The sequence below is a fragment of the Hypanus sabinus genome, chromosome 9 (assembly GCF_030144855.1).
Source record: "Hypanus sabinus isolate sHypSab1 chromosome 9, sHypSab1.hap1, whole genome shotgun sequence".
Lineage (NCBI taxonomy): Eukaryota > Metazoa > Chordata > Chondrichthyes > Myliobatiformes > Dasyatidae > Hypanus > Hypanus sabinus.
The window spans coordinates 67,911,839-67,928,560 of record NC_082714.1 but is presented as its reverse complement, the minus strand read 5'-3'; the positions used below and the strand labels follow the sequence as shown (position 1 = coordinate 67,928,560).

Here is a 16,722-nt window from a genome sequence, read left to right as displayed (position 1 = left end):
TATTCCTCATTCTTGCCTGTTAAAGAACAAGCTTTTTGTAACCATAAAAGGCCCATAATATGGAGAGTTCCACCTCTAGCTCACCTCTCTTCTGTAGGCAAAACACAGGGAACCTGGATTGCTCTTATTTGCATTGCAGCAACATAAAGGTTGTAGAAACTACTACCCAACTTCAAAAGAAAATGTGTTCAAAATTTGCAGCTGTCAAAAACACTGATTAATACACTTCCACATGAAATATTCAAAACTTCCCTCCCAGTGACAGCATTTCAATTACCAATGATCCCTCACATTTTCTATTCCTTGGTCTTTATGTCATGTGGGAATTTTACTGTTAAGTGTTTAATATTACACTCCAAGAGACAGTCTGGTCTCCCAGTCAGGACTGTAGTTAACTTGCCACCTGCATTTCACGCCAACACTGAAATTTGCAAATTGCACAATTACTTTCACTATCAGTGCATTGCTAAACTCTACAAATGATGAGGCAGCATGTCACATGTAGGGCTAACAACATAGAAATGGTGTAGAAGGATTTGTAACTATAGAACTTTTTTTTAAAAAAACTTCAAAAAGGGTTTGAAGGTACAAGAGTTTGCTTTGGTAGATTTGGTCAAAGGTACAAGATTGGATGGCAATGGCTAGCATTTAAATAAATATTGCAGAATTCATATACATGCACACTGTTAAGGCACAAAAGCTAAAAAGAAAACTTAATGGTCAGAAATTAAATTAATAGGAGGCTTATACAGTTGCTTGAAACAGCAAAAGGCTTGGAAATATTTTAGAATTCTAAAGGAGGGCCACAACAGCAATAAAGACAGACAAGGTTGAATATAATGAGACTGGCAATAAACAAATTCTCACATCAAAATCCTGTACAGAACATAAAAGGAACAGAACCTCTGGCCCACCAGATCGGTGCCAAATCATTGTGCCAATTTAACAAATCCCATCTGCCAAAACTTAGTCTGCATTTCTCTATTCCCTGCTTATTCACATGTCTGACTTTCTTCTCATATCTGCTTCCATCACCTCCCCTAGCAACTTGTTCCAGCCATCCACCACTCTGAAAACACTTGCCTTTCCCCCTCATATTAAATGTAAACCCTTTAATATTTGGAGACAAGAGAATGCAGATACTGGAATACAGAATTATTCAGCAGGTACAGATTCTGACCCAAAATGTCAACTATCCACTTTGTTTCATATATACTGCGTGACCACAGAGTTCTCCAGCGCTTTGTAACCCATTACTATCTGGCATTCTCCGTCTGGTGAGCAACGCTGACCATTTACCTTATGCCTCTTAACATTACATACACTTCAGCATTTACAAGCTCTGATACTTGCCAAAGGGAGTGTTACTAAGTACTGACCATACAGGGTGCCAAACTTTTGCTTTGGGCCCTTTTCCTTTTTTGTTATTTTGAAACTGTGGAAGATGAAAATAAAAAGTAATCTTGATTAAAATATTAAAAGAAATGTGTCATCTTTAACTTTATGCCTTTTGGAAATCAGGTCATCTTTTACTTAGCTATTCACAGTAACAGGAATTTTGACCAGGGGTGCCCAAGCTTCTGCATGCCACTGTACATCTTTCCTCAGAAGTGGTTTGCTATTGCCTTCTGGGCAGTGTCTTTACAAGACAGGTTACCCAGCCATTATCAATACTCTTCAGAGATTGCCTGCTTGTTGTCAGTGGTTGCATAACCAGGACGTGACATACACCACCTGCTCTCATAGGTTCACATGGCGTTGATAAAGGGGGGGGTGGGAGGCTAAGCAAATGCTAAACCTTTCCCCCAGGGTGACCCGCAGGCTATCACGCATTTATTAGATTACTGGTGATAAATGGGGAAAGAAAGTGAAAAGAAATGCTCTTGTTCACCATTTGCTGAGAGTAAGTACAGTCGGCCCTCCTTATCAACAGAGGATTGGTGAATGGTTTCTTCCCCCCCCCCCCAAAAAGACAGAAGATGATTATTGTTCCATAGTGGAGGAGATTTGCACCACACACATTTAACTTTAGGAATTTTTCTGCTGCTCTAAACACTTGTAGCATATGGGTTAAAATTGGACTGTAATAAAAATCACATTTTTTTTGGTACACATACCTATAAGCAGAAAGTCCTTCAACCTTATTGGTAGGACACATCTAATAACAATTGCTTTCTACAGTAGAAAATTCAACAGCATCACCATCTGGGGGAAAAAACATTTCTCCAAGTCTCAGTCCTGTGTGGCTAGCCTCTTACCCTTAGATCTGATCCTATTGTCATCAGGAACATCTTTCTTATCTGTCCGATCCTGTTAGGATTCTGTAGATTCCTGCCATCCCAGCAATCAGTCTGGCAAGTCTTCAATGAATGCTCACAGCAAGAACATATTTCCAATGAACAAAGTTGTACACATTGTTCAAGGTGCGGTGCCTCCAAGGGTGTGTACATCTGCAATAAGACAAACCTGCTCCTATACTCAAATCTTCTATGAAGACCTGCATACATCTTTTTAATTATCTGCTATACCTGTATACAGCTAGCCCTCCTTATCCGCTGGTTCCGCATGCGCAGATTCAACTGACTGTGGATCGGGAAGACCCGGAAGTTTCTCTTCAGCACTTGTTGTTTGAGCATGTACAGATTTTTTTCTTGTCATCATTCCCTAAACAATATAGTATAACAACTATTTACTTAGCAGTTACATTGTATTAGGTATTATAAGTAATCTAGAGATGATTTAAAGTATACAGGAGGATGTGCATAGGTTACCACAAATCAGGAATCAAACAAAAAAAACCAGAAGTTCTCTAAGTCGGAACAGGTACATCCGGTATTATTTACCGTCAGTTAGTCAAACGTTTGTCTTAGCATATATTCTACCTTTCTATGCATATAGAACACTTAAGAAATGCATGTATTTCAATAATTAAACCACTGTGTTGTTTAGTAATAATTGTAGCTTTCTTTGGGGCAGCACCTTCACATGCTCCATTATTCTCACTTTATCCCGACTGTACCTTAACGCTTTTCCAATGACCGATGGCGTTTCACCTCTTTCCGATCGCTTTATTATTTCCACTTTATTTTCAATCATGATCGTTTTCCGGAACAGAAACACTGCGGGTGGTGGGTCCTGGGCTCCGCTGGGTCCTAAAGTCCACCACACTGAGACAGGTTAAATAAGCTCCAGTGCTCCGCCAGGTCCTAAAGTCCACTGACTTGAGCATCCATGTTTTTTGGTATCCGCTGGGAGTTCCCGGAACCAATCCTCTGTTGATAAGGAGGGCCGACTGTACTTACTCTCAGCAAATGGTGAACAAGAGCATTTCTTTTCACTTTCTTTCCCCATTTATCACCAGTAATCTAATAAATGCGTGGATTGCCTGCGGGTCACCCTGGGGGAAAGGTTTAGCACTTGCTTAACCTCCCACCCCCACTTTATCAACGCCACATGAACCTATGAGAGCAGGTGGTGAATGGCCATATGAACAACTGGTACATGTCACGTCCTGGTTGTGCAACCACTGACAACAAGCAGGTAATCTCTGAAGAGTATTGATAATGGCTGGGTAACCTGTCTTGTAAAGACACTGCCCAGAAGGCAATAGCAAACCACTTCTGAGGAAAGATGTACAGTGGCATGCAGAAGTTTGGGCACCCCTGGTCAAAATTCCTGTTACTGTGAATAGCTAAATAAAAGATAACCTGATTTCCAAAAGGCATAAAGTTAAAGATGACACATTTCTTTTAATATTTTAATCAAGATTACTTTTTATTTTCATCTTCCACAGTTTCAAAATAACAAAAAAGGAAAAGGGCCCAAAGCAAAAGTTTGGCACCCTGTATGGTCAGTACTTAGTAACACCCCCTTTGGAAAGTATCAGAGCTTGTAAATGCTTTCTGTAGCCAGCTAAGAGTCTTTCAATTCTTGTTTAGGGGATTTTCGCCCATCATTTCTTGCAAAAGGCTTCCAGTTCTGTGAGATTCTTGGGCTGTCTTGCATGCACTGCTCTTTTGAGGTCTTGTGGTGAACTACATATACCTGTCTGGACACGCCCCCCCCCCCCCCCCCCCCCCCCACTGACTGTTCCTGTGGCTCCTCCACAGACCCCGGTATAAAGGCGATTGGGGCCTGAGCCCTGCCTCTCAGTCTCCAGGATGTAGCATGGTGGTCAATTGCTGTTTGTTCTTTCTTCCAGTCAATAAAAGCCGATATCTCGCCTCACGTCTCAGAGAGTTATTGAAGGTGCATCAGGACTATCCACAGATTTTCGATGATGTGGTCAAGGGACTGTGAGGGCTATAGCAAAACCTTCAGCTTGCACCACTTGAGGTAGTCCATTGTGCATTTTGAGGTGTGTTTAGGATCATTATCCTGTTGCAGAAGTCATCCGCTTTTCATCTTCAGCTGCTTTTAAAAACATATGGTGTGATGTTTGCTTCCAGAATTTGCTGGTATTTAATTGAATTCATTCTTCCCTCTACCAGTGAAATGTTCCCCGAGCCACTGGCTGCAACACAAGCCCAAAGCATGATCGATCCACCCCCCTGCTTAACAGTTGGAGAGGTGTTCTTTTCATGAAATTCTGCACCCTTTTTTCTCCAAACATACCTTTACTCACTGCGGCCAGAAAGTTCTATTTTAACTTCAGTCTACAGGACTTGTTTCCAAAATACATCAGGCTTCTTTAGATGACCCTTTGCAAACTTCTGACATTGAATTTTGTGGTGAGGATGCAGGAAAGGTTTTCTTCTGATGACTTTTCCATGAAGGTCATATTTGTGCAGGTGTCACTGCACTGTAGAACAGTGCACCACCACTCCAGAGTCTGCTAAATCTTCCTGAGGGTCTTTTGCAGTCAAACAGGAGTTTTGATTTGCCTTTCTAGCAATCCTACGAGCAGTTCTCTCAGAAAGTTTTCTTGGTCTTCCAGACCTCAACTTGACCTCCACGGTTCCTGTTAACTGCCATTTCTTAATTACACTATGAACTGAAGAAACAGCTACCTGAAAACGCTTTGCTATCTTCTAGCCTTCTCCTGCTTTGTGGGCATCATTTATTTTAATTTTCAGAGTGCCAGGCAGCTGCTCAGAGGAGCCCATGGCTGCTGATTGTTGGGACAAGGTTTGAGGAGTCAGGGCATTTATAAAGCTTTGAAATTTGCATCACCTGGCCTTTCTTAACGATGACTGTGAACAAGCCATAGCCCTAACAAGCTAATTAAGGTCTGAGACCTTGGTAAAATTTATCTGAAGCCTCAAATCTCTTGGGGTGCTTAAACTTCTGCATGGTGCTCCTTTCCTTTTTTCCCCCCACTCTAAAATTGTAGAAAACAAAAATAATACACTAATTTTGCTTAAAATGTTGAAGAGAATGTTTCATCTTTAACTTTATGACTTTTAGAGATCAGTTCAGCTTCTACTCAACTATTTACAGTGACAGAAATTTTGACTGGCGTGCCCAAACATTTGCATGCCACTGTGTGTGGAAAGGCCATCACTGCCCTTGTCATATGGTACAGGACATAATCTAATAATGGACCTTCCCTTGATTACCACCAAAATGGATCGCCTCTGTTTATCCACTTAACTGTATCTCCGATTAATGTTACCCACTCCCACAACCTGTCCAAATCAATCTGTAGCTTCTCTGCAATCTCCTGACAACTCAACCTCTGGCCCAGCTTTGTGTTAATTGCAACCATGTAGATATTAAATTTATTTCCTTCGTTCAAATTGTTAATGTACATAGTGAATAATTTGGGTCCCAGTACTCATTCCTCTGGTACCTTACTAGTTACTGCCTGCCACTTGGATAGTGGCAGTTATTCAGTCCCATTATTAAAGCCATTACAATTCCCATTTATACTAATTGCTTCCATCAACCAACTAGTTCTCTGTCCATATCAGTACTTGATCCTTCCCCACTCAGCTTTTAATTCTGCGCATGAAATCTCTTATGTGGACACTCAAGTGGAGTTCTACAAGCATGAAAGCCGTTGTGATCCTAATACATAGACTAAAAATGATGGTGAAGCATATCTGAATCTTCAAATTTAGTGTGAAACAAAGATGCATTTAATATTAGTTGTACAAGTCCATTCTGCCATGTTCTTCCCAGTTCAGCTGTCTTTACAGAAGATGAACAGATTGCACATTTAGCTTTTCAAGAAACAAATTTTAACATTTTGCATTCCTATACTTACTAATGATATTTAGCATTACAATTTAGAAATATACTTTAACAGCATTGTTCCTACACAGGCCCTTTGATGAACTTGTGATACTTAAATTCGCAAATCTACAAATATTTGATGGGTTACATTTAGGGAAACCAAGTGCTTAATGTTTCTATATGAAACAGCATTTCAAGCTGAAAGAAATTGCAATTTCTTTTTCAACTGTCCTGCAGCAAGTCATGCATATTCTCTCAATGAAGACCCAATAAATCAGGGATTCCAAATTCAATAGAGCTACAATCTATTTCTTTTCCACCTCAGAAAACATACCCAACTTGTATTAAAAAACTTAAGAGCATAAAATACGTCCATTCTTTTTGGTCAGTATTATTACAAAAGGATAGGCAAGTGACCATACATTTAAGCCAACTAATAATTAATTGGGTGAGAGCGACGGGTAAAGAAAAATCATAAATATTAGTGAAAGGCCAGGCCTTCATGTGAGGGATAGAAAATAAAAATGGGAAAGCAGGCTGCCGAGATACTGTGGATGAGAGAATTTGAACTTGCCAGGTGAACACTAGATTGTTAATTGTCAACAGCCTAGTCTGGGCATCATGCAATGGAAAGGAAGAACTAGTATTCGTTTTGTGCATGGCCCTTTCGGTAAATATTTACATGATTGAATTTTTTTTTAAATTGAGATGATCTGAAGCAAGAAACGCAGAAATTGGGGTACAGGATCTGAGCAAAGCTAGTTACTAAGATACAAGGCATGAATTGGCTACAAAAGATGTGAACTGAATGGATTGATGTGCAGTTTATGTAAAGAACATTTATTATAACAATTATTCATTCCTGCCTTGCACAAAACAATTAGGAAAAAGTACTTAAACTTGGCATTTTATTAGAAATAGTATTAGATCAAAGACACATTTTTTAAAAAATGCTAGGAAAAGTAGCAAGCCTAAGAATTGGAAAGTGCTTACAATTCACCAGAGGACAAAAACATTGTGGGGGGTGTGGTGGAGGGGCAGCATCCAAAGAGCAAGCTTGAAGGGAACAGATGTAAATAGATCACAAGAGCAATAAGAACTATTTTTGAAGTGGTGGGTATACAGAACAAGTTGCCAGAGAAAGTGGAACAGGTGCATATAATGACTTTTGGACAGGAAGGCACCATGGTTGGCATGGACAAGTGCCTATTTTTCCTGCAGTACAAAAGGAAGGCAATTAGTATTAGTAAGTAAATAGAAACACAAAAAATTAATGGGGCAAATGACTGACAAATCCTGAAGTCTTGATGGTTTACACTCCAGAGAATAAAAAGAATCCCTAGAAAAGGTGAATGCATTAATTTCTGAAAGGGAAATCATACTGAAATACACTGGAGTTGTATTTTTGAAGCTACTAGTAAAACAGATGTGGGCAACTAAATGACATGCAGTTTTTGGACTTCCAGAAGATTTATGATGACACCCCACAAAACAGTTTGCTATACAATATTAAAGTAAAAGAGATGGGGTAATATACAAGTAATTGATTAAGAGTGTTATCTATGAGTTGATGCAAAGAGGTTTCAAAGATTTAGACCAGTTGGAAAAGTAAGTTGGCAAATGTATGGCAGATAAAGTTTTATTAGATAAATAGATTATCTAGTTTATTACCTGAACTATAATATAACTATAACTATAATATAATATTATAATATAACTATAATATAACTATAATAGACAGATATACAAGACCTGGGTGACCTTACAAAACTTCTGGTTCTTTCCAAGTCAGGCTACCGACCTTACATTCTTGAATATTTATGATTTAAAAAAAACGTTCTAATAATTAAATTACTAATTTTATAGTTAAAGATTTTAAAGCTATTGAAAATTTTAAAACTCTTAATAGCAACTAGAAAATAGCTAGATATATTGCCCCACTGCAATGAAATTAAATCCACCATTACTAAGATCCGCAATGAAATAAAAAGTTGTTTATGATGAACTCACCTAAGTTGTGGCGTTTAGACTTCGCGTGCTCGTGTATGTGTTTCTTGGTGAAACAGCCAAAGAAGACACAATATAGACAGGAATGGAGCCGGTTGAGGTGAGCGCCACACATGTGACAAATGCAAGATTTTGCCTGTTAAAAAAAAACACGTTAGAAGAAATGGCACTCAAACAATTCACAAATACATGGTACTATTTCACACAAAAAATCTATAATCATTCACTTGTATCAGAGTCACTTATTTGAAACCGGTAGTGAAGTAAAATGGCAATCTGCATCCAAAGATTTTATTTTCCTCCTCAAACTATTAAGGTTGGAAAAGCTCTAAGATACAACTAATGCTTTATTTTAGATGGCTAAATCTGGAAAACAAAGTGCACGTTAACCACTCGGCAGAACCAACATAGTGTCTCACATGGTACCTTTGCCAAAGAGCTTCCATAAACTGTAGATTATATTCCATCAGCTCCCCTTACCATTAAATTGATAATTTTTAAACCCAAGCTTCTAGTGTAACATTAACAGAATAACACTGAATAGCATAAGACAACCATTCAGCCCCTACAGTCTGCTTCATCATTCAACAGGATCTTGGCCAAGTTTGCATTCAAATTCATTTTTCTTTCTCCCCAACCCCATAACATTCAATCCAGTCATCTCAGCCCGCACAGCTCTGCAAGTGGGCTCTAAAAGACTCAGTAAAGACAGAGTCAAATGGTTCACAGTACCTGAGATGTGATCTCACCTGGTGCCTTGGAAGTTGCAGTATTACTTCGACCTTAAACTCCAACTGACAATTTTGACAATCCACCCCATACGGATCAATGTTTTAGCACTTTCCCTTGCTACATCCATCCCCTGTGTACCAGCCTTGTGTTACATGCAGAAGAACATGCAAATCTTTCAGCTTCATACAGTATTCTGCATGTTTATAAAATAGATCAATTTCAGTATTAGCCTCGTTCTTCTATTTCCCTATGTTTTATTTAATTTGCCAACTTGTCTATCAAATTTCTCCACCACTAAATTGCTTGAATCTTCAACTTGCTTTTGCTCTTATTGTATGTAATTTGGCTACTTTAAAGTCCTTCACCTGCCCTTTACACACATTCTTCATTGCAGTTTCCATAACATTTTTGACCAATCAGGGTTGATAGCTCTGAGCTGAACTCCCAACTCTGGAGGGCTGGTGAACCTTAACTGGAGGATCTTTGACCTGTTTGGCATGGGTGACCCTAGCAAGAGCCAAAGCACAAAGCTGACTCCAGCCAACTTGGCTCTCCAGGTGATTGAGGTGCACAAGCCTCCAACCCTATGACAAGGCTGTGTCCACTTGGAGGTTCCAAGTTATTGACAGTATATTAAGTGCAGCTGCAGTCCTAGTACTTAGCAACCACCAGATTGCTAACCTAAAACCTCTCATTTCTCCAGCACTCCAGCAGAGTCTGCAAAAACATGGCAGAGAAACACAGCCTACATATAAATAACTGCAGGGAAATGGTTGGAAAAAAATAAAAGCTAAATTTTATTTTCTTTTATGTTTTAGTTCAAGGCAAATAGAAGGTATAAATATACCTCAGAACATCCTTATATTACCAGATTTGAACATTCTTAAAATGCCAGACATCTGGGAGTAGACAAGGTAAGCAAATGAAGTTGTTTTCAGCTGTTGCCTGGGCTGCAACCTTCACTCACACTCCAATAGAATGGTGTAAACATGAAGAATTTAACATGCCATATCTGAAGACGTTTTCTCTTTAGATAGCTATTACCTCTCATTAAAGCATCTTTACCCAAATAAAAAGATGCTGCTGTGATAGCCTGCAGGATCCAGACTACGCTCATCTTTATTGCACATACCCACATTCTTTGTACAGTGTAGTAAATAATCTACATTTTGTCTGCCTAAATGAGCAAAGATCATCATATCAAATCTGCTCCTTCTACCTACCAGTGGCAGTCTGGGATGACTAATCTCGTGGTTGTATACTGCATACATACTTCTCAAAATAAATATTATCACTTTGCAGAAATCTGTAATGCAAGATTTTTTGAAAAATGAGATGCATTTCTACAATGTTTTCCTGGCCTCCGGGCAGTCTGAACTAAACAAGACTAGTCACTGCAGGAAGCAGCCAATCTGTGCATAGCAAATTCCCAATTTAAATATTTTTAGTTAGGTGTAAATGAAAAATCCAGATTTTAAAGCACTTTACAACATTATTGGAGCACCTTCATATGACTGACTGCAATGACTAAAGAGCTCTGATCAGCTTACAGTGTTGTTTTCCCTCCACAGGAGCTGTCCAACCTGTAGAATGTTTCCAGCATTTTGTTTTCATTGAGACAAATAAAGTCTTTAGAGAGACTCCTATCTGAAGGGCATAGCTACAGATTCAAGCCTAATACTTTACGATACAATAATACATTTTTCCTTGAAGGCTTGTATCATTAAACCTGTCCAATCCTTGTTTAACTTGGTTTTCCCCTATGTTCTGGCCAACATTTCACCCTTAAGCAAATCATTATCAATTGTTTGATTGAAAGTAAACCGGATATCAAAACTACATATACAAGTCATTTTCTAAAACCAAAAATAAATTATGCAAATCTGCTTTTCAAGAAGCATCTGTGAAGAAAGATACTTTTCCCATTCTGAAATGTTACCAGGTATCTCTTTGCAGAAATACTCCTTGTCAAGCTGTTCTCCTAGTACTTCTGCTATGAAGCAATTTAAAATCAGCAGATACTGTACATGTGTACTGTACAATTTCTAACAATTCATGGAGAGAAACATAACATTTCAGGTCAATGACAATTTTTCCTGTTCCAATTACAAATTTATAGCACAAAATGCAAGGTGATGCCAACAGTAGGGGAATAAAAATGAATTCCAAGAAAAACAATTAAACTAGAAGGAATGATTATTCGGACCAAAATGCACCTTTAAAGATCATGTACCAAAAACTGGCATTGTAATTGCAGATTTACAGATACTGACTGAGAAATAAGGGTTATAATCTGAAACTATTGAAATCTGAAATTAATGAAATAAATGTCATCTATAGGCTACTGTGTACAAATCAAGATGCAGTACATAACAGCTTCAGCTCCAGCTGTGGGTAGCACTCCCACTTAAATTGCGAGGTTTTGGATCTGTGACTCACTAAAGACTCAAGTACGTAATCCAGACAGACACCAAGTACTACCACTTTCTTTATTTCATAAATTCAAAAACTTACCTTGTTGCTTGCAATGTCAATAGTTCTGAAATGGTGAAATTATATAAATTTAAGTCTTTCTCCTCCTAGCTGGATTAATGATGAATATCCCCAATACTCTAAAGGTACTTGCAGACATCAGTATGTCCAGAAATACAGCTTAGTCTACAAGTTTTTAGCCAGTCTGGAGTGTGTGGCAGAAGTGACCACACCCTCTGCTCCTCCATCAGCTCTAGGCCTTCAAAACATTTAAGAGTTCACACAAAAAAAACACTAGCTACCTCCTTAAAAGAGACATCCATGTTGTCATTACTTTTATGCTGCTGCTGGCTTTTAGGGCAGCAATGAAGATCCTCTATCTGTCTGTCCAAACAATCGCACACAGATACAGAAGGGTTCTTCATTGCTGTTTCTGTAACATTTTTTATTAAAATAACCCAGTAAGGACTGTTGATCCCGAGCTGAACTCCCAAACCTGGAGGATTGGTGAAACTTACATGGCCCTCTACCTTGTGACCTGCTTGGCATGGATGACCTTAGCAGGAGCCAAAGCACAAGGCCTTGACTCCAGCCAACATTGCTCTCCAGGTCATTGAGGCACACAAGCCACCAAACCCTATGACAAGGCTGTGATTTTCTTGGAGGCATGAGATCACTAGGCATTACACAAGTTGGACATTTTACCATAGGTAATCAAGTGGAACTTCTCAAAGACTGGAATACTGGCCCAGGAAATAAAAACAATAAACTAGACTTCTGCTCCAAGTACTAAGTGGGTGCATCTTCAAAGTTCAAAAGTCAGAGTTTGGTAAACCCGGGAATTGTAACAGGATAATCTCATTTTAAACTCTGCTAATACACTCCATCAAGACTTCTGCTGTCTTTAACATGCTCACTATTAACACTGTAGGGAAAACTCAACAACAGGAGATCTTCCATCCACTGCCACTGTTCCTTTACTCTGCACTGCTCACTCCTACCCAGATCTACAAACCTGAATGTCCAGCAAGGCCCATTGTTTCAGCATGTTCCTGCCCCACTGAACTTGTGTTCTCATACCTTTACTACATTCTACAACCCCCCCCCACCCCCAAGTTCAGTTTCTTTCCATCTATATTCATTGCACTGCACTGAAGACTGCACACACACACTGACCTCGTTAATTTAATAACTATGTCTCCAACTTCCACTCTGCTTTTAAAATTCACTTAGTCCGCTTCTGACACATTTCTCCCCCTTCTCAAACTGTCTCCAGACCTCATTTAAAAATCTATCCAATCCTATGGCTATCCAGACAACTTCTTCCCACCCTGTCTACCAAAAAAAGAGCTATTCCCATTTCTCAGTTTCTTCAGCTCTACCACATCTGTTCTCAGGTAGAGGCTCTTATTTCTAGTTCAGTGACATCTTCTTCCTTCAAAGAGCGGGGTTTCCCTTTCTCCACTATTGATGCTGCCCTGACCTGCATCGCTTCCATTTCCTGGACATCCACCCTCACTCCCACTGCCTTAACAGAGTGTTCCTCTTGTTCTCACCTACCATCCCATCAGCCCCCCCACATCCAAGATATTCTCTGCAACTCACACCAACACCAATGGGATCCTACCACCAAACTTATCTTTACCTCCCTTTCGCCCTCTGCTTTCCACAGGAATCGCACTCTCCATGATTTCCTTATCCATTTGTCCCTTCCTACTAATCACTCTCCTGGCACTTAACCCTGCAACCGGCTGAAGAGTGTACCTGCCCATTCACCTTCATTCAGGACCCCAGACAGAGCTTCCAGGCGAGGCAACACTTCTCCTGCAATTATGCTGGGGTCATCTGTTGTATCCTGTGGTCTCGATGCAGCCTTCTCTACACTGGGGGGACCCATTGTAATTTGGGAACCACTTCATTGAGCACCTTCATTCCATCTTCCAAAAGCGGAACTTCCCGGTGACACGACATTTTAATCTCCATTCTGCCATGTAGGTCCATGGCCATCTCTTGTGCCACAAAAAGGCCACCTCAAAGGTGGAGGAGCAACACCTTATATTCTGTCTGGATAGCCTCCAACCGGATGACATGAATATCAATTTCTTCTTCTGGTCAAAAAAATTTCCTTCCCCCTCCTCTCTTCTATTCCCCACTACCAATTCTCACATGCCCATCACCTTCTGGTGCCCTCCTCCTCCCCTTTAACCTATGGTTCACTCTCCTCTCAAATTCCTTTGTCTCTAGATGTTTACCTTTTCTACCCACCTGACTTCACCCATCACCTTGTAGCTATCCTTCTTCCCCTCCCATCTTTTATTCCAGCATCTTCTCCCTTACTTTCCAGTCCTGAAAGCTCTTGGCCCAAAATGTCAACTATTTATTCATTTCCATAGACGCTGCTCGACTTACTGAGTTCCTTTAACATTTTGTGGATGCTGTTTTAGATTTCTGGCATCTGCAGAATTTGTTTGAGGAAACCCAATGCAGTTTCTGTTAATTAGGCAGCTAGGAGAAAAAAACACACACACACACACACACACACACACACACACACTGCATGGGCCCCTGCCTCCTTCCACCAATTCAACTGTGTACTTAATTTGCTATCTGAATCTCATGTCTCCTAACCTTTAAATGTTGTCAAAGTCCTTTCTGAAGTCCATGGCGACAATGTCCACTGCCTTGTGCTCATCAATCCTATGGAACACTCCTTAAACTCACATCAAATTGAGGGTCACCGTCTCCCATGATAAAGTCATGCTGATTATTCCAAATCTGTCCTTGCTCTTCGAAATGGAAATAAACCCTGTCCATCAGAATCTCTTCCAACAAGTTTCCCCACCACTGATGTCAGGTTCACTAACCTACAGATGGTCAATTTATCTTTGCCGTCCTTAAATAAATGAACTTCGGAATAATACCCATGCCAGTTTTCTGTTACCGCATCTGTGGCTAAGGAGGATACAAAAAAATCTCTTCTAGGGCCTCAGCAATCTCCTCCCTTCCTTCCCAATACATCCAAGAATACATCTGCCCAGGCCTCAAGGATTTATCCACCTTTATGCATTTCAAGACCGCCAACACCACCTCTATATTGTCGTTATACATGATAACTATTTCTCTTTCATCAACTTACAAGCTTCCATATCTTTCAAGATTAAAAAAGTATTCCAAGTAGTGTTCATTTAAGATCTTTCCATTCTTTTACTCCAAATAGATTACCACACAGCTCCTTTAGGAGATGCAAATGTACCTTAGTTATCTTTTTATCTTAATATACTTCTAAAATCATTTAAGAATCTTCTTTACATTATCTGCCACATATATCATGGTCCCTTTTTACTCTACATTCTGTATGCTCATCAGTGGACTTGCTCAATCTTCGCTGCCCATGGCAAGCCTCATTTCTGACTTGACCCTGAAACTCCCTCAAAGAGTTCTCCAACCCTGCCAGTCTTTCTTTTCACTAACAGAAACATGCTGGCCCTGCATTTCACTTTGAAGAGATTCCCACTTGCCAGTTATCCCATTATCTGCTAACACCGTCTTCAACCAATTTTTGTAAGTTCTGTCTAATGCCTGCAAAAATGCCAACTTGAAGACCAGTCCACAAATCCCAAAGTGCCCCCCTATAGGCACATCAACCACACGTACCATTTCCATACATGTTTAAAAGAAATTATCATCTTCAACCAAATTCTCAAAAAGTCAAGAGGAAAATGCTTGCACCTCAGCCTGGATGCTCGAGTAACTCTAACATAGTTTTAAAATAAGTCAGACATAGATGTTGAACACATTACATTCAACAATTCTGAAACCATTTTGAATAGTTATTGACTAATGACATAAATTAATATTAAGATGCTACAGGTGAGCAAGTGTTGAGTTTGGTCGAAGATTAAGTGCTGATCTTGGTCCCAAACACCTCTTTCCATTCCAATTTTTGGATATCTTGGGTTCTATGCTCCAACTCACCCTCTATTTGCCAGTCCCCTTTTGTCAAATGAAAAGATGACATGTGCAATATAGTAATTTGTCATTTTATTCAGAAATCAACAGCTGATTTTCAAATGCCAGAAGTACATTACAAGTATACAGAGAACAGTCACATTTGGGCTCTTACCAACTACACAGTTTATGACATCAGAAATTTGATGGCATAAATTCCACGTGACGGTATCAAATAACCAGCTCGAGAAAATTTTGATGGAATTGGGGTCCCAATGTACAGAGGACTTCAGAATGAGACAGTTGATCAGTTCACCCATTCAACATACAATAGTACATCACAATACAACCCTAGCCTTGTGCTGATGAACTAACGTCTATCTAAATCCTTGCTTCTCCATTTTCCTTTCAATGTACCTACCCAAGAGGTCTCTTAAAGACCACAATACAGAAGCACAGGATTAGGCTATTCAGCCCATTGATCTGCTCCACCATTCCATTATGGCCAATTAGCCCTTTTAACCCTATTCTCATGCCTTCATCCCATAACCTTTAATGCCCTGACTAGTAGTCAAGAACCTATTAACCTCTACTTTAAATATACCTAATGACTTGGCCTCCACAGGCATTCACTACTCTTGGGCTAAAGAAATTTCTCACCCATTCTAAGTGGACTTCCTTCTAACCCAAGGCTGTGGACATGGGTCCTAGACTTTCCCACTATTGAAAACTGCCTCTTCACATTCACTCTTTCTTGGCCAGGGATTCTTAAGCTGGAGTCCCTAAGCCCCTTGCTTCAAGGGGTCAAGATGTCTACTGTCAAGATGAAACCACACTCAGGTTGGAGGAACAACATCTTGTATACCGTCTGGGTAGCCTCCAACCTGATGGCATGAACATTGACTTTTCTAACTTCCATTAATAGCCCTCCTCCCCTTCTTACCCCATCCCTGATGTATTTAGTTTTTTCCCCCTCCCCTTTTTTCCTCTCTGCCCATCACTCTGCCTGCTCTCCATCTCCCTCTGGTGCTCCCCTCCCCCCTTCTTTCTCCCTGGGCCTCCCATCCCATGATCCTTTCCCTTCTCCAGCTCTGTATCCCTCTTGCCAATCACCTTTCCAGCTCTTAGCTTCACCCCCACCCTCTCCAATCTTCTATCATTTCAGATTTCCCCCTCCCCCTCCTACTTTCAAATCTCTTACTATCTTTCCTTTCAGTTAGTCCTGACGAAGGGTCTCAGCCCAAAACGTCGACAGTGCTTCTTCCTATAGATGCTGCCTGGCCAGCTGCGTTCCACCAGCATTTTGTGTGTGTTGCTTGAATTTCCAGCATCTGCAGATTTCCTCATGTCGTCCCTACAAAATTCGACAGGTTTCATTGAGATTTT

At 40.1% G+C, this 16,722-nt stretch overlaps 1 protein-coding gene across 3 annotated transcripts in view; it reads right to left on the bottom strand.

Moving 5' to 3' along the window:
• Window positions 1–16,722, bottom strand: part of usp22 (ubiquitin specific peptidase 22) — a 203,755-nt gene that overhangs the window by 110,701 nt on the left and 76,332 nt on the right. For all 3 annotated transcript variants that reach the window (XM_059979850.1, XM_059979853.1, XM_059979852.1), the window contains one exon: window positions 8,188–8,320. In XM_059979850.1, coding sequence (XP_059835833.1) covers window positions 8,188–8,320 — 133 coding nt within the window. The remainder of the gene's footprint in view (window positions 1–8,187; window positions 8,321–16,722) is intronic.